The 25,494-nt window shown below is 39.7% G+C and overlaps 3 protein-coding genes across 6 annotated transcripts in view; all 3 read right to left on the reverse strand.

The window, feature by feature from the left end:
* fanca (FA complementation group A) overlaps window positions 1-11,920 on the reverse strand; it is a 58,436-nt gene extending 46,516 nt beyond the window's left edge. For 2 of the 4 annotated variants that reach the window (XM_077515528.1, XM_077515527.1), the window contains exons 1-7: window positions 11,437-11,910; window positions 11,018-11,127; window positions 10,703-10,799; window positions 10,400-10,539; window positions 9,457-9,552; window positions 6,866-6,939; window positions 691-800 (exon numbers count right to left, since the gene is read on the reverse strand). In XM_077515528.1, the coding sequence (XP_077371654.1) occupies window positions 691-800; window positions 6,866-6,939; window positions 9,457-9,552; window positions 10,400-10,539; window positions 10,703-10,799; window positions 11,018-11,127; window positions 11,437-11,497 (688 nt within the window). In that variant the 5' untranslated portion in view covers window positions 11,498-11,910. Of the gene's footprint in view, window positions 1-690; window positions 801-6,865; window positions 6,940-9,456; window positions 9,553-10,399; window positions 10,540-10,702; window positions 10,800-11,017; window positions 11,128-11,436 lie in introns of all 4 variants that reach the window. The other 2 variants (XM_077515529.1, XM_077515530.1) reach the window with 2 other exon arrangements.
* Window positions 11,921-18,726: 6,806 nt separating this feature from the next.
* Window positions 18,727-21,420, reverse strand: slc10a3 (solute carrier family 10 member 3). Its single transcript, XM_077515525.1, has one exon. It carries the CDS (start codon window positions 21,280-21,282, stop codon window positions 19,870-19,872), a length of 1,413 nt encoding a protein of 470 aa, XP_077371651.1. The 5' UTR covers window positions 21,283-21,420; the 3' UTR covers window positions 18,727-19,869.
* Window positions 21,421-24,870: 3,450 nt separating this feature from the next.
* Window positions 24,871-25,494, reverse strand: part of chmp1a (charged multivesicular body protein 1A) — a 26,440-nt gene continuing 25,816 nt past the window's right edge. The window contains exon 7 of the mRNA XM_077515526.1: window positions 24,871-25,494. This exon is cut by the window's right edge and continues 514 nt beyond it. The gene's annotated coding sequence lies outside the window, so the exon portion shown is untranslated.

Raw genomic sequence — 25,494 nt, forward strand, 5'->3', positions numbered from 1 at the left:
TGACCTTTATTACATACATTTTGCTCACAAGAAATATCCCATATTAAAAATATATTTTTATAATATATAAAAAATATACTTAATAATAAAAACTCAATTAAACTGAATGCATTACCTAAAAAAATAAAAAATAAAAAAAAAATAAAAAAAGTAAAAATAAAAAAATAAAATAAACGCACTCAAAAACGAATTAAACCTAATTTAATTTGGAAAAACAAGACAAAACCACAACAAAAAAAAGAAATGAAAAATCCAATAACCCTGAAAATTTACATTATGAAGCCATATGTGAGTGTTAATGATGAGCATTAAGATTTTTACTACATAATTTTAATTTTCAAGGGTACAACAATGTTTGAAAATGTTAGATATATGTATGGTTTAAACAAATATTAACATGGGCAATTATCATCATATTTAGGAGAATGTCAATTATTCATGGAAAATTGTCGGCTGGGCTCGGTCACTATCCTTCCCGAATAGCGGGTGTTCACTGTAGCCTATTCTACTATTCCTCCTTCAAATGATGTAAATAATATGTTATTTACTGGACTGCTCTGCTAGTACTAAATAGTATGGAAGATGGGCAAAAGGGACAACATATTTATGTGACTGTGCTGATCCAGTCCTGTATGCTGGCATTAACACATCTCTCTGAAACACACCAGATGAACGACAGGGTGTCCTTACTTGTCAATACTTTCTGTTGAGCTTGCACCGCCTCTTTTTCACCCTGAGGAGGTGTCCAACTACACAGAGCCTTCAGCTGTGGCACCAACCACAACCTCACTTCTTCGTCACTAAAACAAGCAACAAAACAGGAACTGAGAACATGACTTGACTAGTTCGAGAAAAAAAAAAAAAAAAAAAAAAAAGCATGGACTGATGGATGTGAGTATTGTTTTCACTTTTATTTCTTTATTATTTGAAGCTAAAATCTGTCTCATCCAGAAAGGGAGTGATAAACCATACTTGACGAAGGTAAACAAGACAAGTAAGAAAGAACAAGAAACAACTGAAAGGTTTTGTCTGAGGAGAAAAAAAAAGAAAAATGGAAGCTCCCCAGATAAAAGGAAAGTCAACGATCAACATTGGCCCGGCTTTCACCCGCTGGCGTGAGCTTAAAAAAAAAAAAATGCAATGTGCTTGTGCTCATGAAAAATGTGGTCTTCCTTCAGCCTGGCATAACATTAACGCTTTTTCCACATGGCGCCGCCATAATCGACATAAAGTGAAAGTTCTTTAGTGTTGCTTTTAATGCAACACAGGTTATCGCGAAGAGCTTGAATTTGTCCCTAAGATATGTTGTAGCCCGAATCCACCCACCCCCCCATGATTTATCACATGTTGAAGAGCGTTGTTAAAATCTTTATACAAACGCACACGTGTGCAGCACACACACACACGAGAAATCCATTTCTGGGTATTAAGCGGGCGAGACACAGCCACCTGCCACCAATCCATAAAAATACAGTTTATATTGTACAGTATCCATCCATCCATCCATCCATCTTCTTCCGCTTATCCGGGGTCGGGTCGCGGGGGCAGCAGCTTCAGGAGGGAAACCCAGACTTCCCTCTCCCCAGCCACTTCAACCAGCTCCTCCGGCGGGATCCCGAGGCGTTCCCAGGCCAGCCGAGAGACATAGTCTCTCCAGCGTGTCCTGGGTCGTCCCCGGGGCCTCCCGCCAGTGGGACATGCCCGGAACACCTCCCCAGGGAGGCGTCCAGGAGGCATCCGAACCAGATGCCCGAGCCACCTCAGCTGGCTCCTCTCAACGCGGAGGAGCAGCGGCTCGACTCTGAGTCCCTCCCGGATGACCGAGCTTCTCACCCTATCTCTAAGGGAGAGCCCGGACACCCTGCGGAGGAAGCTCATTTCGGCCGCTTGTATCCGGGATCTCGTTCTTTCGGTCACGACCCACAGCTCGTGACCATAGGTGAGGGTTGGAACGTAGATCGACCGGTAAATCGAGAGCTTTGCCTTTTGGCTCAGCTCTTTCTTCACCACGACGGACCGATACAGAGTCCGCATCACTGCAGACGCTGCACCGATCCGCCTGTCGATCTCCCGCTCCATCCCACCCTCACTCGTGAACAAGACCCCAAGATACTTGAACTCCTCCACTTGGGGCAGGATCTCATCCCCGACCTGAAGACGACACTCCACCCTTTTCCGACTGAGGACCATGGTCTCGGATTTGGAGGTGCTGATCCTCATCCCAGCCGCTTCACACTCGGCTGCGAACCGCTCCAGTGAGAGCTGAAGGCCCCGGCCTGATGAAGCCAACAGCACCACATCATCTGCAAAGAGCAGAGATGCAATGTTGAGGCCACCAAACCGGAACCCCTCCACGCCTCGGCTGCGCCTAGAAATTCTGTCCATAAAAGTTATGAACAGAATCGGTGACAAAGGGCAACCTTGGCGGAGTCCAACCCTCACCGGAAACGAATCCGACTTACTGCCGGCAATGCGGACCAAACTCTGGCAACGGTCGTACAGGGACCGAACAGCCCGTATCGAGGGGCCCGGCACCCCGTACTCCCGAAGCACCCCCCACAGAAATCCCCGAGGGACACGGTCGAACGCCTTCTCCAAATCCACAAAACACATGTGGACTGGTTGAGCGAACTCCCACGCACCCTCGAGGATCCTGCGGAGGGTGTAGAGCTGGTCCACTGTTCCACGGCCAGGACGAAAACCACACTGCTCCTCCTGAATCCGAGATTCGACCTCCCGACGGACCCTCCTCTCCAGCACCCCTGAATAGACCTTACCAGGGAGGCTGAGGAGTGTGATCCCTCTGTAGTTGGAACACACCCTCCGGTCCCCCTTCTTAAAAAGGGGGACCACCACCCCGGTCTGCCAATATTGTACAGTACACATGTATTATATTTTCCAACAATACTTAACCATATTTCTAATTTCATATGTACCTGGCTTTTGGATAAAAATGTTTATCTTTATTAACAACCAGGTCCTCTTCCTGTACCATTTATGTTCCTTGACTGAAACACTGTCTTAGGATTTAAAAAAGTGATACAGTACAACAGCCTCGGAAGTCGGAACACCATATAGAATCGCACAGTTTACATTACATATGTAATTCAGTGCAATGCTAATTAAATTCAGTTGTATTTATTGCTGACTTTGTCAATGTTGATGACTGTCAGTATGTTATAATTAAAAAAACTAAAAGAACCTGTGCTTTAAAGATCCTTTTGGATTACTATTACTGTGACTGGGTTTGGGTCCTTTAAGAGGTCAGTTGCTATGTTCCTTTATTTTGGAACAGGGTTGGGCTTGGCGGGGTGTCTTTCAGTTTTCTGGTTGCTCAGTGACACATCACCAGGACGTTTACTTTCTTTCTATACCAGTTCGTTGGGCACTCAACCACTGCTGCGTCCAGCCCTGCTCTTTGTTGATGTGGTTCACCATCTCTTGGGTGATTTTGATTTGTACTTTTATATATAAAGACATTTCCTTTGCCACATCTGTGTCTTGTCTGCTCCTGGGTCCAAATTTTGCTCCTCACGTCACAGTCATGGACTCAACAGACTTGAGAGACAATCCACCAAGCCGTCAGCACTGCTCAGCAGATACGAACGCCTCCTGAGAGAGGTTATGGACTCTGCTCAGTCTTTCCAGCACCATCAACTCAATGGTCGCCCAGTTGACGCCCGAGGCTTGCCTTCAGACCTCCAGCCCATCTCTTCACCTCCAATCAGTAAGTGAGCATCAGACCTGCTACAGCTTTGCCTTTTCACCAGGAACCCAACATTACATCGCATGAACATTGTTCAGGAGAGGTAGGAACGTGTTGCATATTGAGCTGAACTGGTATTTGGTTTTCGATGAGAACCTAGTGCTTATGCGGATGTTGGTGCCTAGTTGGCTTCTGTTATTAACTGGCTTTGAGGAATCAAAGTCAAAGACATTAAAATCGGTGCAGTCTTTGTTGTCGGAGATACATTGAGACTTTGATCAGCCGTTTATTAATCAGTGCTCTGGCAAATAGCTAATGTCATTACATCAGAGCTCTTATTCAACTGCAGATGATGCCATCAAATTCAGGATTTTAAGTGTCTGAGAATGGTTGGAAAGAGGTCGGACAAAAGACAACTATCGCATGAGAGAACGCCACCGGAACACTAGACCTGCCCGCACCTCCTCCCCTCGTGCGGCGACTCTTCAACTGGTCGCCCAGCTTTCTACCCAGCTGCCCTCCAACCTAAACAATAGAAATTCATTTCCTGAATAATCTATCTAAAGTTTCATATTTAACAAAAAATCAGGAACATTACAGCAGGACGGCGTGCAGCATTTTATATATATTAGAGAAAACGGATAACTGCAGTAACCACTAAAATCAAAACAATACAATTACACAATTAATGCTTCAAATAATACATCAAATACAAAATGATTAACTTAGCAGTTAAATTTCAACAGTGTACAATGTATACACATACACTCCTGATAAAAATCTTAAGACCAGTTAAAAAATTGCAAGAATTTGCATTTTGCACTGTTGTATCTTAAGAAGGTTCTAAGTAGAGTTTCAGAATACAAAAAGAAGAAATGGGAACAAGAGACCAAATGTTTTGAGCAGGCAATTTATTGAAAAGAACAATTTAACTGAAATGGGCTGTTCATCAGCTGATCAAAAGTTTAAGACCACATCCTATAAAAGCCCAAATCTGTGCAAAAATTTGGATTCCATGTCATTTTCTGTCAAGTAATCACACTGTCAAGACCTTTTGATGGGAAAAGCAAAAAAAAACTCACTGCCTTCGAACGTGGCAGGATTGTTGAGCTGCATAGACAAGGCCTCTCACAACATGCCATCGCTGCTGAGTTTGGACGCAGTAAGACAGTCATTTCTTAAAAGATCCTGAGGTTTATGGATCAAAAAAATCAAGTGGTAAGACCCAAAAAAATCTCACCGGCACTGAGCCGGAGGATCCGAATGGCTGTCCGTCAAGACACGGGACGATGCTCATCCCAAATTAAGACCATTACTGGTGCTGACTGCAGCCCAATAACCCTCAGACGGCATCTGCAAAGGAACGGCTTCAAAAACAAAAAACATCTTCAAAGGCCACGTCTCCTTCAACGCCACAAAGTTGCCCATTTGGCCTTTGCAAGGGAGCACCATGGGAGCAAACATGGGACGTTCAAAGTTGGAAGAAAGTTTTATTCTCTGATGAGAAAAAAATTAACATTGATGGTCCTGATGGCTTCCAACGCTACTGGCATGACAAGGAGATGCCACCTGAAATTTTTTCAACACGGCACAGCGGAGGGGGCGCCATCATGATCTGGGATGCTTTTTCCTTCAATGGAACAATGGAGCTCCAGGTTGTGCAGGGGCGTCAAACAGCAGCTGGCTACATGGAGATGTTGCAGCGGGCATCCCTCATGACTGAGGGCCTTCGTCTGTGTGGTGATGACTGGGTTTTTCAGCAGGACAATGCTGCAATTCGCAATGCCCGTCTGACAAAGGATTTTTTTTCAGGAGAATAACATCACTCTTTTGGATCATCCTGCATGTTCCCTTGATCTAAATCCAATTGAGAACATTTGGGGATGGATGGCAAGGGAAGTTTACAAAAATGGACATCAGTTCCAGACAGTGGATGCCCTTCGTGAAGCCATCTTCACCACTTGGAGCAACATTCCTACAAGCCTTTTGGAAACACTCGCCAACACGAATTTTTGAAGTGATCAACAATAATGGTGGAGACATTACTGAGTCTGTTTTTGAGACTTTAATTTCTGTTTTAGGGCTTTTTTTGAGCTATGGTCTTAAACTTTTGATCAGCTGATGAACAGCCTATTTCAGTTAAACTGTTCTTTTCAATAAATTGCCTGCTCAAAACATTTGGTCTCTTGTTCCCATTTCTTCTTTTTGCATTCTGAAACTCTACTTAGAACCTTCTTAAGATACAACAGTGCAAAATGCAAATTCTTGCAATTTTTTTTTTTGCAAACTGGTCTTAAGATTTTGATCAGGAGTGTATGTACACAATTTCCAAATAAGGCGGGACAGCAAACATTTTATTTCCACTGGCCATTTTTTCTCTGAAGACAGATTTTCAAAGATCGAAATACAAATGATTAACAACATCACTCACCATTAGCTACGTTAACGGGCCGTGGTCGTCGTAATCAAACTAGTTTCACTAGTAGTAAGTATGACAGTAACGTAACAGCACAGTGCAATGCTATAAACACAGTTCTTGTCTGCGCATTACTGGACATAATCTGGCAATGACAGTGTTGCTGACCGTCTTCCTCATCGCTGATATTACCGGTACTCTACTAGACAGTGAAACGCTTGGATGCTACGTTCATAGCAACAACGCTAAGCCTATGCAAAAGACACCAGCTTCCCTAGCATGAGTGTATGTTAGTAAAACCTCACTTGTCTGCTCCGAAGCAGGTGATCCGGTGGCGGCACGGTTTTGAAGCCTGTGTAGGTGGGGCTCGGACCGTGGAGGAGTTGCCACCGTTAACATCAATACTGAACCTCCACATCAAAATAACAGTATGAAAACTATAGGACATTTACTACAACCCATATCGCAATCTGGCCACACTACTTTGGCACAGGAAGGTGTCAAGTGTCAAATTCTGATCCTCACATTACAAATGTTTAGCTTTTTCTATTACAAAAAAAAGTTAGTTTTTAATGAGCTCAATGTAAGAAAGTTATGGGAATATCTGGTACGAATATTAATCTGAAGATGGATCAATCTATCACTGGTGTCAGGCCGAAACCTTGTAACTTCAAAATAGTCATTTTTTTCAGGAGACATGTTTGTTTATCCATGCAAACAATAAAAATACAAATATTCCTTACCTTTCTAAAATATCTGTTAATTGGAGGATATTGTAAAACTGAAGTAGGTACACCACATGCAGATTTGGTAGTTTCTGCAAACACACAACCACAATTATTTTCATTTAGAACATCCAGTACGTTCATTAAGATATGAATACTGACATTTTACAATAAATTACTGAAGAAAGAATTATATGGCAATTTAATTTATGAGGTGATTTTAGTATAACTAGTTACACAATAATAACTTTGGTATATTCAGTATAATAGTCCCGAAGTCGCTAAATTGTTCTGTGTTCCGTCCACTTAATTTTAACATTCATTCACTTCCGCCGTCCACACTGGTGAAGTCACGTGATCACGGAGTTGCAAATAGTCAATAACAAATGAACAATCATTTTGTTTTGTTTTTGTTATACAGTATAATTAACTTTTTATTTCATAAATTACATTGTGTATAGCAGAACACTGTATTTTCTTGTCAGGATGCATTTTCAGGTGGGCAAATTTAAGTTAATACCCACATTTTTCAATTTCTTTTTTTTTCTGGTAGGCATTTTTTTTTTTTTTTTTTTTTTTTTTTTTTTTTTTTTAATATATTGATTTTGACTTTTCCCACAGATGAACAACATGGAAAAAACCTTTTGGGGGGTTATCTCATGTTTTTATTTGTTATAGTGGACACCAGGATAGTATGGCTGTATTTAATATTTTTACCATGAACATCATGCAAATCTTGCGAATGTGATTGGGTAGCTAGGATACAATCACGAAACAAATGTTGTCATCGTCCAAATTATGTGTTTTTATTGGTTTATACACGCAAATATGTCATGTCCACTGCAATCATCTAGGGGTCCGAAGGGGTTTGTTTAAACTTAGTATGTCTGAATGGGTTGCATTCTCTTTTAGCAAGGCTAAATAGATTTACATACATCCATTTTCCGAAGCGCTTTTTCCTCGCAAGGGTCCGGAAAAAAAGAAAGACAACATTTACTGTTATTTTGAGAACATTTATCGTGCAGACCTCAAATTTCAAAATCAAAACTTAGGACTATTGTGAAAACAAGCAAACATCACTGATTATAAATATGTTATACTGTACTAAATTAAATACATACATACACACCTACTGTACATACAGTACATAGGCCACTTCTTATGGCTGACATATTGTATGTTGTAGCACACAGTTGTCAAACTCAGGCCCAGGGACCAGATAACGCGGCCCATGAAAGCAAAAAAGCAAATGATCTCCTTTTAAAATAAATGTAAAATACGTGTGTGTGTTTGTGTGTGAACAGTAGTGTTGTTCCGATACCGTTTTTTGGCTCCCGATACCGATACCCAGCTTTGCAGTATCGGCGGATACCGATACCATACCGATACTTTCATTTTTTTTTTCCTCAACATGAAAAAGCTGTCCTGCCACTGGTTCAGAGCAGTCAAGGGCCAATAGGATATCTTAGATCGGCATGCAGTGAACATGTCACATATCAGTGAATGTTGTGCACCAGCAAGACACAAGATGCTGCATCCAAAATCCTATATTAGCTTTGGAATTAATGGTATCGGCATGTTACTTGTGAGTAGTCACCGATACCGATACCACTGTTTTTATGCAGTATTGGCACCTCTGCCGATACCAGTATCGGTATCGGAACAACACTAGTGAACAGTTTCCACTGACTTGTAATTTCAAAAGTAGTTTGTCATCAATTTATTGTGTTATTTAACATGAGGCAATCATACATTTATGGATTCAGTCATAATGGCTCTCAGAAATGTAGCTTAGAGTTAAAATTAATCACAAGGTGTGGTACTAACAAAATTCATTTGCAAACTCCATCCATCCATCCATTTTCTAGACCGCTTATTCCTCAAGGGTCGCGGGGGGTGCTGGCGCCTATCTCAGCTGGCTCTGGGCAGTAGGCGGGGGACACCCTGGACTGGTTGCCAGCCAATCGCAGTCATTTGCAAACTCCCCAAGTAAATTGAGCACTCGTGTGGCCACAATGGTACACTTGGCATTTATGCTATGTTTAACAATCGCTGAGCTGCTTAGTATGGCTTAAGCAATGTTCTCCTGTTAATTACTACTCGACCTCCTTTCGTGGGAATAAGTCTTGTCAGAATTGTAAGTTATCCGCCGCCATGACCGCGATGATTAGTGACTTTTAGCATAGCAGCTGCACATCGTGTTTAGCCAGGCTAACTTGCTAGCCGCAGTCAGGATCTGAAGGACTTGACAGCACTGTCAGACGCACTTGAAGACATTTTTTTTTTTTTACACAGACAAGGATTCGATGACATCAACATTATCACAACTGGTTGGTAAAGACGGAAATCTTGTCAGCCAATCAAAAGCCACGTTACTTACAGGTTAACCGGGTGATACTTACTCCCTTTCCAGAACATATTCAACTCATCCCTAATCAGGAATAAATGGCAACTGCACATAACAAAAGACATTTGGAACATTTGCCGTGTCTGCATGTGTAAACAGACATAAAATATATATTTTGTTTATGCTAAACATTTTATATTTTCAGAAATTTTAAGTTGTTTAAAAAAAATAACATGCAGTCTACATTAAACTTTCCACACACCTGATCCTTCCTGTACTCCTGCCAGAGTCCCTTGGGGCAAAGGGCTCCGTGAGATAGCAGTTCTCTGGTAGACTCAAACAGAATACCCACCTCGACCTGTACACATCAATAGACTTAAATAAAGCGAACAAACTCCAAGATTTCCTAGATAATATTAACAACAATATTAATGACAACACAGATGGAGTAAAGCTTTCTACACCGTTAATTTACCATCTAGGAGCAAAGGTACCCTGATATATGGAAATTTTGAAATTTTTTACGATATTATCAGTGAGTGGATTTTCACGTAAATTAAATGGAAACACCCTTCAAACTGTAGTACCTTTATATCATAAAAAAAAAAGTCTAGCTTCACAAATCATAGTAGTAGAAAGGAAGTTGAAACAAAAACAAGTAACATATATATTGCATAATATAATAATAATCTCTCTGTTGTATATACAAGGTTAAGAGGCTAGTTCTGACATTTGTCCAGTGAACACAACATACATATACACAGAGACCAACCTACAGGAATTCACTTTACAGAACAATTTATGATCACGAGAAGCCAAAATTCAGCCTGTTTGAACAATTTAACTAATGTTTTTTTAAATATCTGAAACAATCAGTGTTACGGCTGAAACGAATTAGCATTCAGTAATTTCTGTAACATAATATGGACGGACCATCTGTAACATGTGACATACAGCTCTGCATACACCACTGGAGCAATTGGGTAGCTTTTCCAATGCAAGGGAACACTGGTGGTGCATTTAACATTGACATTAGTAATTCTGGTGTAACCAGGTGTGAAACAAAGTTGATTGTAAAGGTGTGGGGGTGTAATTTCATGATAGTGTAATTAATTGAATTAACTTTTAGTAAATGATCCAAATAACTACAGTGATGATCAGACAAATTAATAATACACAACTTAATAATCCAGAAAAATACTAACTCTCTGAGAAGCATCGAGAAGTTCTCTCATCTTGTCACCCTCAATTCCAGTAATCACGTTGAGTCTCTCGAGTACCAATTTCACTGACAGTGTTGCTAACGGGACACCAAGCTGCCCAGCTTGATGGCTCAACCCACAAACTGTGAACAGAAAACCCAGTCACAAGAGTCATCACACCCATTATGTTTCTTTTAAACACTGCTATCATTTTCCAAAAGCTCCTGCAAGCAAACACTGATGCTATAGAATTGTTAGGTATGTCTATGAAGCATTTTAAATGAGGCCAAGAAACATAAATCTTACCCAAATGTGAACCTCCAACAGCTAATGGGATCCCTTGAGAGTTCACATGACTTTGCTCATCTACCCCAGTGTTGAAAGGATTGCTTGGATTTGGATTCTAGAAAAACAACATTAACTACTATTACATATCATACGTCTGAACATGTCTCACTCTCAACTCTCAAGTACATAATTAATCAGAACTACAAAAGATGACAATTTTTTTGTAATTGCAATTTTAGACAAATTGCAATTACATTATTTATCACATACCCATTTTAAAGTTTAATGAAACTACACAATTTTATAAACCTCTTATGGACATCACTTACTCACCCCAATCTCCTTGAATAGGCTGCAGAGATCCAGCTGCTGCTCTAACAGGTGGATCACTGCCTCCTGCAGCTCACCGTCTCCTTTCTTAGGTTTCTTTACAACACGGCCAGCTGTAAAAATAAGCAGGCAGTTGAACCAAAACGTGGTTTGACGTTTTCAAAAGGTTTAGGAAGTATGGCGCTCACACAAATAAAACTGGACCACGTTACATAATTACTAAGTCATTTCAATTATTTTTGGGCGCATATATTTACATACAAAGTACAGGTAACGTGCTGTTTACATTCATGTAGGTAGTGGTTCATCTGGAAATTTTAGATATTTTATTGATGACTGGAGATGATGTTATTCCCACGAGCAATACTGATTTTGATCATATTTTCAAGGAAAAATTGCCGTTTCAGTTGCTTATGACTCACCAAGAAGGCTCGACAAATTTCTTTTCTGAGGGACAGAGTCACACGAAGCACTCAGTGACATTTCAGTGAACTACGGAAAGTACTTTCCACCTTTTAAATTAACACAAAGACGTTGTGTGTATGTTTCTATGATAAATTACTGTTTCTGTAAGTTCGCTGTCGCAACTGAGACTACTGTTACGGTTCAACTTGTCCTCCATGTTTTTCCCCGATCTGGCGCTCTTCTTTCTCATTGGCTGATGCCAGAGCCAATCAGCTGATGATCTGGAAAGGAGGTACCACTAGTCGGAGTTTTTGCTGGTTGAAGACATGCACACCTAACCGCCATCTAAAACCGGGAGTCCCCGGTTGAAAGCACTGTAAATAAATACAGTATATTCAACGCAGATTTTTCCAAAGTCTCAGAAGGCGTCGCTCCAATTTTCTCTCGAAATCCAGTCTCCATCTCGTTTTACAAACGATATGTTTATATCTCTTCAGACGATATGCATACATAACAGTGCGCTCCTTCGAGCTGCGTGCGGACGGTGGTGCTATGGAGAGAAATTTGTGTCTTTATTTTCAATCAAACAAAAAAGGAATTTGCAATCAAAAAAAAATTTCAATCAAACAAAAAGGGGATTTGCAATCAAAAAAAAAATTCAATCAAACAAAAAGGGGATTTGCAACCTCAAATAAATTTTAATCAAACAAAAAAAGGTTTTCATATAAAATAAAAATTTGCAAACAAAAAAAAACATTTCAAACATGGATTTGAATTTTAATAAAATCTTTTGCAAGCATTTTTTTCGTTTTGTTTGCGAATCTGTATTTTGGTTGCGAATCTGTTTTTTGGTTGCGGATCTGTTTTTTGATTGAAACCTGTTTTTTGGTTGCGAATCTTTTTCTGTGTTGTGTGGGCGGGGTCCTCCGTTCAACCGATGATAGAAGCCTTGTCATTGGTCAGCTTGGAAGCCGCTGCGACAACTTTCATTGGTCAGATAGGAATGGGGGTGTGACAATGTTCGTCTGACTATTTCCTGGTTCATTTTGTCCAGTCGCCGCCAGCATCGAGGTAAATATGACCCCCCCCCCCCCCCCCCCCCCCCTTCTAGTTTTCCGTTTTGTTTATCTGACATTTATCTAAAAGCAACCCTTGATCTATCGTTTATCCGGTGATTTGTTCTAACCATTACAATTAACGTAATCACTCACTCAGCATTGCTTAGCCATGTTAGCTAGCTCGGTAACTGATGGTCCGATACATGAGTCAGTCATGAAGCTATGTTGTTGGCAGTCAAAACACAAATATACGGCTAATTTGGGATAGCTGTTAGGATGAAGTTTTGTTTTTGTTTTTTTATACTCATAAAGAAACATTTGCATTTGTTTCACATACAGGCAGGGCTGGGAATCGAATTTATTTACACTAGCTGCTTTCCCTAAATCTTGGATGTTTGAAGTAGAGATTAAATTCGTGATAATTCTGTGATTATTATTTATTGGTCCTGGTTGTTTACTGTATGAGTCAGATTGAAACAGAAGGGGAATCTGAGTTGTAGGTGTACTTTTGCAATTACACTGACTAGATTTTTTCTTTTAGAGTGCGAGCAGACCAAGGGGTAGAAAATGTAGACATAGCGAGATGCATGTTTACTGTAAGAGGAGCAGGCCAGGGCAGTTTTATTGCTGGTAAAAGCGTACATAACCAGAGGAAAAAACTTTATATGAGTAAAAGTTCTTGGAGTTGCTGTAGCTTTCATAAATGTATTTGATATTACAGATCCAGCAAGCTGAAGAGACACTACCCTTGGACCATCACGGTGACCACGGGATCGTTATACCTGACATCCACTGTCGTTTACCTGAGGAAAGACTTGTTGCTTTACGGTAAAGCAATCCAAACAAGGAGTCCTTGAGTTTTGGTCGCGTCATTTATTTGCAGACTCTCAATGTTGCTTCTAGTGCTAGTGTCTCGCGGCCCAAAGGGTCATTTAAATTTATGTAAAAAATGAAAATAAATTCCTGTGTAAAACAGTTTGACTTTTATTTCATAAAAAAAAGCATGCATATGAACTAACAACCAGTCAATTATTCAGCATTTTATAGATTTTATACAGACATTTTTCTCAAGAAATGATTGGCCTGCCAACAAGAAATCAAGAAAGCTCAGAAAATGAACTGTTAAACTTAAAACAAACATTTTGGTAGGAACAGCCTGTAATTACTCAAAAAAAATGAAATGGATGTGATTTTTTATTTTTTTTCCCTTTCAATTACACTGTGTCAAATCTGGCATCAAAGGTGATAGCAGTCAGTAGATGTGATTTAAAGGAATGGTAATCACTCATATGAGCAGTTGGAAATGTAATGGTGTTTGTGCAGGGGGTAACATAATGTGTGACCTGGCATTTGTACCTCACAATTGTGGTAAAAGTTTATTGATATTTTAAATTGCTCTCTGTCTGACATAAGCAGGTGCTTGTGGCCCTGCTCAGTTATCCACAGCATCACCTCATGAAGAGAGGTGACCAACCACCAACTTCATCTTCTGCATCTAAAAAGTAAAGAAAAGTGTGCTTGAATTAAGTACCAAACATGTAAAAAAAATAAATTCTGACAAAGTTATGTTTGACACATGTTTTGAACATTATTGAAACAGGAAAACTACAATGAAACAATCACAGGAACTAAATGTATTTATATTACGTAATTTGTCACTTCCTCTGTATTTCAAACACCCAAGACATAATAAATGTAGCAGAGGCTACTTATTTCAATGACCAGAACTTCTCATAAGTGATTAATAATTAGCATTTTATTAATATAATGATGTAATGATTCCCAGCCCTGCCTGTATGTGAAACAAATGCAAAGGTTTCTTTATGAGTATAAAAAAAAAAAAACTTCATCCTAACAGCTGTTATGTATATTTGTGTTTTGACTGCCAACAACATAGCTTCATGACTGACTCATGTATCGGACCATCAGTTACCTAGCTAGCTAACATGGCTAAGCAATGCTGAGTGAGTGATTACGTTAATTGTAATGGTTAGAACAAATCACCGGATAAACGATAGATCAAGGGTTGCTTTTAGATAAATGTCAGATAAACAAAACGGAAAACTAGAAGTGGGGGGGGGGGGGTCATATTTACCTTGATGCTGGCGGCGACTGGACAAAATGAACCAGGAAATAGTCAGACGAACATTGTCACACCCCCATTCCTATCTGACCAATGAAAGTTGTCGCAGCGGCTTCCAAGCTGACCAATGACAAGGCTTCTATCATCGGTTGAACGGAGGACCCCGCCCACACAACACAGAAAAAGATTCGCAACCAAAAAACAGGTTTCAATCAAAAAACACATCCGCAACCAAAAAACAGATTCGCAACCAAAAAACAGATTCGCAAACAAAACGAAAAAAATACTTGCAAAAGATTTTATTAAAATACAAATCCATGATTGAAAGGTTTTTTTTTGTTTGCAAATTTTTATTTTATATGAAAACCCTTTTTTGTTTGATTAAAATTTATTTGAGGTTGCAAATCCCCTTTTTGTTTGATTGAATTTTTTTTTTGATTGCAAATTCCTTTTTTGTTTGATTGAAAATAAAGACACAAATTTCTCTCCATAGTGGGCAAAGTGTCTGACGAAAGTGACTGATGAGCATATAGGTAGGAGAGCGTGTTGGTTTTTGAGAAATTCGGCACGACTCCATCCGAATTTTTTGTGAATATTTGTTTGTTTGTTTGTTAACTGACCCTAATTCGGGACTACTACATTTTTTTCATTTTTTTATTTATTTATTTATTTAGTTTAACCTGGCCCTAATTACTCTTGATTTCCATTGCACGCAGCAGGCATCTTTTAACAAATCATAATTACAGAATACAGACTACTCTGCAACAAATTTAGAGCACAAAAGTGATCCTCATGCCCAGCCGTGAATTCGTGGCTAGAAGATAAAAATCCAAACCCACACAATTTTGATTCATAGTCACAAGAAAACATTCTAATCTACAAAATTTTAATTTGTACCCAAACAATTTTTATTTGTACTCACGGGGAAATAACATAAACTACATAACATAAATTATTACTACAAATTGTTAATCATGCATTTGTCTTTTGTCCATATCTTACTCCATAGCCCCATGCTGCTGATAGGGTCTAGCAGTCGAGCTGAATGATACAACCCCGAGCAAAAAGTATGGAATCACCAGTCTTGGACGAGCACTCACTCGGACGTTTTATTCTGTAGATCAAACTCAGATAAAAAAGCATGAAACAGCCATAAGGTCATTCCAAAGTGTAACATCTTGGCTTTCAGAAACAAAAAAAAACATTGTGCTGGTCAGTAAATGTTACTTTTATAGCGCAAGTGCAGGGAAATAAATATGGAATCACTCCATTCTGAGGAATAAAATATGGAATCATGAAAAACAAAGAAAAAACATTCAAAACACATCACTAGTATTTAGTTGCACCACATCTGGCTTTTATGACAGCTTGCAGTCTCTGAGGCATGGACTTGATGAGTTACAAACAATATTCTTCATCAATCTGGTGACAGCTCTCTTTGATTGCAGTTGCCAGATCATCTTTGCAGGTCGGAGCCTTGCTGTGGACCATTTTTTTTTTTCAATTTCCACCATAGGTTTTCAATTGGGTTGAGATCTGGGTTATTTGGAGGCCATGACATTGACTGGATGTGTCTTTCTCCAAGGAATGCTTTCGCAGTTTTTGCTCTGTGGCAAGATGCATTGTCATCTTGGAAAATTATTTTTCTTTTTTTTTTTCAATTGAAGGGATAAGAAAGCTGTCCAAAATGTCAATGTAAACTTGTGCATTTATTGAAGATTTAACCACAGCCATCTCCCCAGTGCCTTTGCCTGACATGCAGCCCCATATCATCAAGGACTGTGGGAATTTGGATGTTTTCTTTCTTTGTAAATCTCACTGGAACGGCACCAAACAAAAGTTCCAGCGTCATCACCTTGTCAAATGCAGATTCGTGATTCATCACTGCAGATAACCTTCATCCAGTCATCCACAGTCCATGATTGCCTCTCCTTAGCCCATTGCAGTCTTGTTCTTTTTTGTTTAAGCGTCAATGATGGTTTCCTTTTAGCTTTCCTGTATGTAAATCCCATTTCCTTGAAACCATTTTGCACAGTTCTGACACATAGATTGACTCCAGCTTGCTCCCATTTATTCTTCATTTGTCTTATTGTGCATTTTCTGTTTGCAAGACATATGGCCTTTAGTTGTTTGTCTTGACGCTTAGATGTCTTCCTTGGTCTACCAGTACGCTTGACTTTAACAACCTTCCCATGCTGTTTGTACTTGGTCCAGATCTTCGATGCAGCAGACTGTGAACAGCCCACATCTTTGCCAACCATACGTGTAGAGTTACCTTCTTCGAGATGTTTGATAATCCTGTCTTTGGTCTCAAGAGACATCTCCCTTGTTGGAGCCATGATTATTGATAATCCACTTGGTCCAGCAGCCCTCCAAGGTGTGATTACTGCACTGTTTTTAACTGCTGACTAACGAGCAGCTGTCATTTGAGGCAGGTGCCCAATTAAGGAAAGGAAATTGACTGGGTGTGTCTTTATTTTCTGCTCAAGTCCATGCCTCAGAGACTGCAAGCTGTCATAAAAGCCAGATGTGGTGCAATAAACACTCGTGATGTGTTTTGATTGTTTGTTTGTTTTTGTCTGTTTTTCCATATTCCATATTTTTTTCCTCAGTATGGAGTGATTCCATATTTATTTTACTGTACTTGCTCTATAAAAGTAACATTTACTGACCAGCACAATGTTTTTTTCTTCATTTCTTTTAGTGTTTCTGAAAACCAAGATGTTGCACTTTGGAATGACCTCACGACTGTTTCATGCTTTTTATCTGAGTTTGATCTACACAATAAAACATCTGAGTGAGTGCTCGTCCAAGACTGGTGATTCCATACTTTTTGCTAGGGGTTGTAGGTGAAATATTAGACCACTTCAAATGATCTGCGAACACTTTTTAAATTAATTAATTTCAATGAAAAATTTCAAGTACATTAGTCCTTTAATCCTTACGACAAGGATTAATCGATAAGAACCTTATCGATTGCATAATTGTGACTTGTGATGAAATAAATGATGTTCATTATTCCAGTGACAGTGAAATAAAGTTGTTTTATTCTATACTATTTAAAATGCTTTTTAATTTTATTTATTGCATTTTTTGTGATATAAAAACAAATGAGAACAATATAAATCATTCCAAAACTTTTCCCACCAATGATGTTCCTTAACCTGTACAAGGTAATTGTATTAAAAAAATATAATAAAAATAATAATAATGATAATAATAATAATAATAATAAAGGTGGTAGCGCAAGTGTGCAACACCCTCCAACTAAATGTGGCCATGGTCACCAGGCTGTCACCATGTCAAGGGCGTGCATACTTGCAAAAATACATAGGTTCTGTCTCCCAATTTTACTTCCTCTTAAAAAAAAATATATATATATATATTTATTTTTTTTTTGCAGGGTTGTATAGTTGAGAGGTTACACTGATGGTGGAATAATTTCTTTTTTAAATGATCTTTGTCTCAGGTTTCAGTCGTAAATCACAAAAAAATTGTATTTGTGTGTCGAAGTGGGGCTACTGATGCAATCAATGAAGTATTTGTGTTTGCCCTTCCAAAATGCTCCACAGCAAAATCGCTAGTGTTAGCTTAACACCGAGCGTCCACACCCAGGAGTGTAAATTGGACACTTTTCAAAGTGTTTTTTGTTTTGTTTTGTTTTTCACTTAACCAGTGTTACTCCATCACTTAATTTTTTTTGTCCTGACAAGTGTTCGAATAACACTGTTTACACCAGATTTCACCAAACACTGGAAATCTAACACAGATTTGCTGTGTAGATGTGGAAAGATGATGTACATTTCCAAAACCTTTGTAAAAACACGTTATAGGAGGAGACGCCCAAATTTCTCCACTGAGGGCCACATACAGGAAAATGAAAGGAAGGAGAGGGCCACCTCACCTTCTGTTTGTGAAACATGCTAAAACATTACAAAATACTGGAGGTCAACATATGCAGCTACTCATAGTATTCAAATCTCCCCCTCCCCTTCTCAGCTTAGTGTTATGGATGACAAGGCAAACAGTATTATTACTGTGACTTTTTATTTTTAAAAGTATGGTATCTTGTAACATTTAAATTTCATTTTCCAAAATAAAAATAGCCAATATATTGCAACATTCAACTGGAAAAAAAAAAAAAAAAAAAAAAAGTATAATAGTCTAAATAGTGTGATTCGATTTCAAAGGCCTCAGTTCCATGTGAAGAAAAACAGCCCCAAATCGAGGCTTCACTTAGCTAATAGTGTTGACTTGAGTTAGTGCCAAATACTTTTTGGAATTATGGCGATAAATTTAATTGGTTTCACTGGACCATAACTTTTTCCAAACACAACGTGGGGAAATGTGTTACTGTCTGATAAAACCAAGGTTGACTTTTAAGAGCCAGTATTAAACACAAAACTTTCAGGTTACTGCTAGAAAGCACTTTAAATGTCGTGTAAACTGTGTGTTGCTGACTTCCACTTAACATGACATAACATGTTTAAATATGACAAAGCCACATCCGCGTTGAGAGGAAGCGCATACTTGTGCAACCACATGATTTCATGTTTTTAAATCTACTTCTTATAAAGAATAAAAAACTATATATTTTGTTAATCAGGTTGTTACAGGTTACGTTATTGGTGGTAATTTTTTTCAATGATTTGTCTTCTTCTCATTTTAAAAATTATAACCTAGGATTTGAACAGGGGTGTGTTGACTTCATATGCACAATACATATTTTTACTTACAGCAGCTACATCTAGCTGACTAAAAAGGTGCAAGTTGTGTTTTCAAAAGCACGCGCACGCACACAGTCAAAAAAGCTGTTTTATCGTTTTTTTCTTCTTCATTTTTCATCTTTAATATTCAAGTATGTGGATACACAGATCCATAAAACACAATCAATAGCAAATAACTTAAAAACATGTAACAATCCCCCCCACCACACACTTTTACAATTCCCCCACCACTGGATAAGACACGGTGAACCGCTTGTTGTAAACATGATACAAATCAATCTGCGTCTTGTTTACAAAAGTAATTTAGTAGAAAAATATATTGTATTTTTTTCTTGGGAATTGTTACACTTTGTAGCTCACAGTATAATACACACAGAAATGAGAAATAGAGCTCTGGAGGGTATAAGGCCATTGGTTTTCATGAAAAATATGAAAAGGACAATGTACAAAAAAAAGTCAGCCAAAAGTCCTGTTCAAAACTGAAAACCACCAGGCATGCAAATTGGTACAAGTTGCTTTTTTTTTTTTTTTCCCCCACGGGTAGATTTAGAAGGTTCCTTTTTCCAAAAATGGCAGCTACAATCAGGTGTCACTTCTTGGGACAGTGGGCCCACACAACCAGTGGTGGGTGTAATATGCCAGAACTACCAGAAGCATCTCAGAGGTGCTGGCCAAGGCCACGATGAAAGGCGCTTGTGACGCAAAGTCGGCCTCCATCCGGCGGAACGACAGCTGCATAACAGCGAGGGCCAGCAAGCTGTTCTGGACACCCACTTCAATGCTCACAGTCTTCCTCTGCGCTGGCGCCAGGCCCACCAACTTAGCCAGAACTGCCCCGACCAACAACCCAAGCAAAGGCACCGTCACGCCGACAACCACGATCGGAGGCCGGACGTTGGCCAGTATGGATGCGCCCATCTGGTAGGCCATGAAGATGCCGCCGACGATGAGCACGAAGCTGAAGGGCTTGATGAGTCCAAGCAACACACGAGTGAGGGCGGGCAGGCGTAGCTTGACCAGCATTCCAAGAGAAATGGGGATGGCGATGAAGAGGAGGGTGCCAAAAATCTTCACGAATGGCACATGTAGCGCCGCATGCACCCCCAGCAATCGTCCGTACAGCGCCGACGACAGCGGCATGGCGGCCACCGCCACCACTGTGGATACCAGGGTCATGGAGATAGCAAGGGTGACGTCCCCTCCGAGCAGCAGACTGTAAAGGTAGCCGCCTCCGCCTCCCGGGGCGGAACATGTGATCACCAGGCCCAGCGAGAGCGCTTTCGGCAGCGCGGCCAGCCGAGACACGCTGTAGGCATACAGCGGCATCACCAGGAACTGACCCAGCACCCCGAGGAGCAGCGGCACGGGGTTCTTCACGAGAGCCTTCAGTACCTCCACCTCCACCTTGCACCCAAAGGCACACTTGTTGACAAAGATGAGGGGGAGCAAAGCAAATAGCACAGGGTTCTCGGAGAAATGGGACAGTCCACCTGACTGGATGAGTTTTGTGGCCGGGTCATCACTCCCAGGAGCCACCACGATGCAGTAATCCGTTCTCTCCTCGATCAGAATGGGAACAGAGTCCTTGCTCAGGTCCAACAACTGGATCTCAAGCTGGGCCCTTCCTGGGAAACCCGAGCGGATACTGATGATGTAGCTCCTTGCAGGTCCCACATGGCCACTGTCTGTCACATTCAGGATGGAGAGGACCTCTGGGTCCAAGGAGCGTACTTTCAAAGTCTGTTTCCAGCTCTGTCGGCCTTTCCTGATGGCTGCTGGACTCCGGTATTGGCTGGAGATTACAATCACGCCTTTGGTGTTTTCGGGAAACTCGAATTCCTGTGACGAGCCGTCCCCGATTGTGATATATCTGCTGCTATCCGCAGTCAAATTGGAGGGCTTGCTGCTGTTGATGGTCTGATTCACAGTGGCCCACGCCCGGTCTGCTTCGCCGGTAACAAGGAACAGACAACAGATTGTAAATAGCGTCCTCATTGTATTCTCCGACAGGCGCCGTAGAGAAAAACTTCTCCACCGCCACGCTGTTACTCCGCGACGGCAAACGTTGTCATTGTTGTCTCCGATGCAAAACAAGAAGAGCGTTACCGATCGACATCGCGTACGCTTCCCATTTCATCGCGGCCATTATACCGGAACCTAAACATCACCCCGCCCTGTGCCGTCAGAGGCGTGCGTTTGACAACTGACCGGCTGCACACAGGAAATAAAACGACCCCTGCCCAAAAAAGGAAATAAAACAACCACGTATGTTTCACTTTCGTTTGCTGCTAAAATGTCCGACTCAATCTCCCGTATTCCTTTGTCTTTCGCACAGTTTAGGCACAATCTCTGCTGTTTGCTTGAGATAAATGGATATGTATGAGAGATGTTTTGAGATGTATAAAAATGGTTTTCTTTCCGGTTAGTGATTTCCAAAATAAAATAAATTAGAACGAGGCATTAAGAAAAACTAATTGAATTTAATGCCAGCTCTCAAATTGTATCCGCCCTCTTTGAAAATTATTATCACGACTGTAATTGAACCCTTACGACTCGAGTATTCCTTGTGAACTCTTACGACTCGAGTATTCCTTGGTAAGAAGAACACTGAAATGAATCCCCCAAAATAACAGTTGAAAATACAACCCTTATTTCTTATGTTTATTTTTTATACGCAGTTTCTATCAAAAACATACATATGCGTTACTTAAAATAGTGAAACCTCTTTTTAATGCATTTGGGTGGTCTCTGACTCTGTGACGACATATTACATCCTCATAATTTCATACTACAACCCACTTCCTGTGTGTTTGATAGGCAACAGCAAGTCTTCCTTTGTTGATAATATAAATGGGCTCTTTGCACAAATCCACTACTTACTGAACTCAACACCAGTCCTTCATTCCCTGTCTTTCATGAGTGGACAAGCTGATTAATCCAGGTGTGCCTGATCTCTGTAACTACAACATTGGCCAGGCACACCTGGATTAATCGGTTTGTCCACTCATGAGAGACAGGAAACAAAAACGTGGTATTCAGTCCAGGAAGTCGTCGAGCTGTGCAAAGAGCCCATTGGCAGCCAGGTTTGGCTTTTGTCACATACCGTTTTCATTAGAAAGAGTTAATACCAATTGCACTTTTTTTTTGTGAATCAAAAATTTACCTCCCTTTATTCTGGTATTGTTTATATACAAAATTGGTGCCAATTGACACAATTCACTCTCGATCACATTTATCCAGGCTTCTTTTTATTTTGGAAACTTTTTATCTTTGAACATAAACTGTCTACTCACAATTTGATTTGATAAACATTTTAGCAAAAAATTGCATTGTTTGTTTGTTTGTTTATTTCCACAATGCATTCGATTACAGTCAAGAACCTAGTGATACAATTACTGTGGAAAATGGACACCCTCAGAAGCTCATAGCTTATACATTGGGGTCCAAAAACCCACCACCACACAATTTACATTGCAAACACATATAAGTTAATATCACATATTTCCAACTTGTAAATAAAAGATATACCCATCATATTTACAAGAAAAGAATAATACCAAAATAATCTATGGACAGATATGAAAAACTATATTTATGTTACATGTATAACCCCCGTAACCTCTGTTCCATGTACAAGAGAATTTCAAATGAGAAACTAAACAGACACTAGGCCACAAAGTCATTACCAGTAGATGCATATCTCATAAGTAAGTTATGTTTCAGTTTTCTTTTAAATATGGGAAAAGAAGAAGAATGTTTGATATCATTGTCCAGGTCATTCCACATTTGTGGACCTTTATAACATACACTAAAACGAGTTCATGTTAGTTTTCTGTATTTCCCTTTTAATAGCAGTCTATTTCTGGTATTTTGAGTATGAGATGAAAAGAATAAAGGAACAAGTTCACACCAACGGCCATTTAGTTTATGAACCACCTTATACATAATACACAGATTATAGAAAAGATTGTATTCAGGAAGCTTCAGCAGACCATTCACATCTACAAATTCATGCATAAGCCTACTTTCATTTTGTTTTTGTGTTCACAAAAAATATTTTTCCTCATCGAACTGTGTATCCAAAAGGTGTCAAAATAAACATCCATCCATTTTCTTGACCGCTTATTCCTCACAAGGGTCGCGGGGGCTGCTGGCGCCTATCTCAGCTGGCTCTGGGCAGTAGGCGGGGGACACCTTGGACTGGTTGCCAACCAATCGCAGTCAAAATAAACAATTACTAAGTATTTTGTAATATATTTATCTTACTTTATACTATATCTTGGGTTTTATATTTGGATTTTATCTTGTTTACCTTCCATGTCATTTGTAACCACCCTGGCATGTTTTGTGTTTGTGCTGTTGTATACAATGTCTAAATTTTAAACAGGTTTTGTATGCTGCTTGGTGTTTAAATAAAAGTTTGTTAAAAAAAAAACAACAAATCTAACCCCATCCGTTACTACCTACCACACTTACCTTGTAGGTTGAATCTATCACCGCTCATTTCCCATATAATCACTGCAAGTTTATGTCACGTAATCCTGCAGTATTATTGTGGCACTGATCCACCCTGCTCATGTTCAACAATCAGCACAGTCACTTTGCCTCTGATAGATTTCAGGCAGGCTGCTCCCATCACTTGTCTGACAAACACAAACAGCATATACAACTGGGAAACCTGGCACTATGGTGAGTGCCCATCAGGAATGGAGCATGGGAATTCATGTCGGACAGCTTTTGACTAAGTACACAAGTGTCCTTTGCACAGTCATCCCAATCTGTTTTTCCAAGTACATAATGGAAAACGCAAGGGCACAGTGGATGCTTGGCTAATACATCCACCTCAGTAACTAATAAAAATAACTGATAAACCTATAATATGGACGCCAAGCCCCCTCAACCACCATTTAAAAAACAAAACAAAACAAAACAAAAAAAACACCTCGGGGAAAAAAAACTAAGTAAATCTTTGGGTGACTTCACAAATTATAGCCAATAGGGCTGCACAATATATCGAAAAAATATTGATATCGAGATATTGATCCATGCAATATGCATATTGCAAAGAAATGCAGTAAGTTTCATATAAAATGTAATGCTTTTATCTGAATTTGACCAGTCAGCCGCTAAAAAAAAAATAGTTGAACATTATTGAGAGGTAATTAAAATTAACTAAGAATATATTGAGTTCACTTATTTTGCTGGATGGAAAAAAAAAATTATTTCATTAGATAAGAAAACAGCATTTCTTTGGGTACATGTTAATCGCAATATCTATCTCGCTATATTCAGCAACTGTATTACATATCGAATGACACATCATATCATCCAATGTGTGAGGTTGAGTGGCCAACTTTGTTTTGGGTTTTGGTGTTTGTTTGTTTTTTGGTTCTAGTCAAGTTCAGAAGAATCCCAGAGTGCAGCGGCCCTGAAGTAGCTTTTATGTGGTGTTTTCACATGTGTGTGGTACACTTCAGATCGCCCTCGTGATGCAACTAATATTTGACATGTGAGTCCAAGTTAAATTTGAGTGGACCATACAATGAGTAACTCTCACAATCAAGACACCAAACTGAATTCAAATTAAAATCTGTGCTGGAGGAAAATGTTTTATTTTCGCAAGATAAACAAAAGTGCTGCAAAGATGAGGTTTCTCAATATAAATAACACCCCTTTGTAAAAATGCACAAAAGCAATACAGGAAACCGAAGCCAGCGATTAAGCTGCTCAGTCACAGGTCAAGGCCTAAGCTTTTATCCTGACATCTGCTCTTGCAAGTTTCAAAGAAAGAATCCTTAAAATAAAGATCCATGATTAAAAACAAAAAAACATAAACAAAAACAGCAAACTTCTGTTATTAAAAGCTTTTAAAAATGATCTGCTGACACCTAAAACGTCACTTACGTCTTCAGTAGCATTTGTATAAATTGTACGTTAACCTCCACACTCATGGTTGTCTCAACGGCGAAATACAACGGATATATATGGGGATATTCGCAGGAAAACAAGATGATTGGTAAACGGCAAAAATAAATTGATAGTGTTTATCGATGACACCCAGAGCAAGCTGTCATCAGCTCTTGTGCTAAGGTGCTGTTGGCAAAAACATCTCCTCTTGACTTTGACAAAAAGTGTGCAGCGACACTCTTTTGAACAGTCCTTCAGGCACTTCAGAGCACTTCAATCCAGAGGACGGTATTTAACGCA

The sequence above is a fragment of the Festucalex cinctus genome, chromosome 3 (genome assembly GCF_051991245.1).
Source record: "Festucalex cinctus isolate MCC-2025b chromosome 3, RoL_Fcin_1.0, whole genome shotgun sequence".
Classification (NCBI taxonomy): Eukaryota; Metazoa; Chordata; class Actinopteri; order Syngnathiformes; family Syngnathidae; genus Festucalex; species Festucalex cinctus.

Excerpts from the sequence above, each read along its gene's own strand:
- slc10a3 (XM_077515525.1), bottom strand. The coding sequence starts at position 21,282 with ATGAGGACGCTATTTACAATCTGTTGTCTGTTCCTTGTTACCGGCGAA.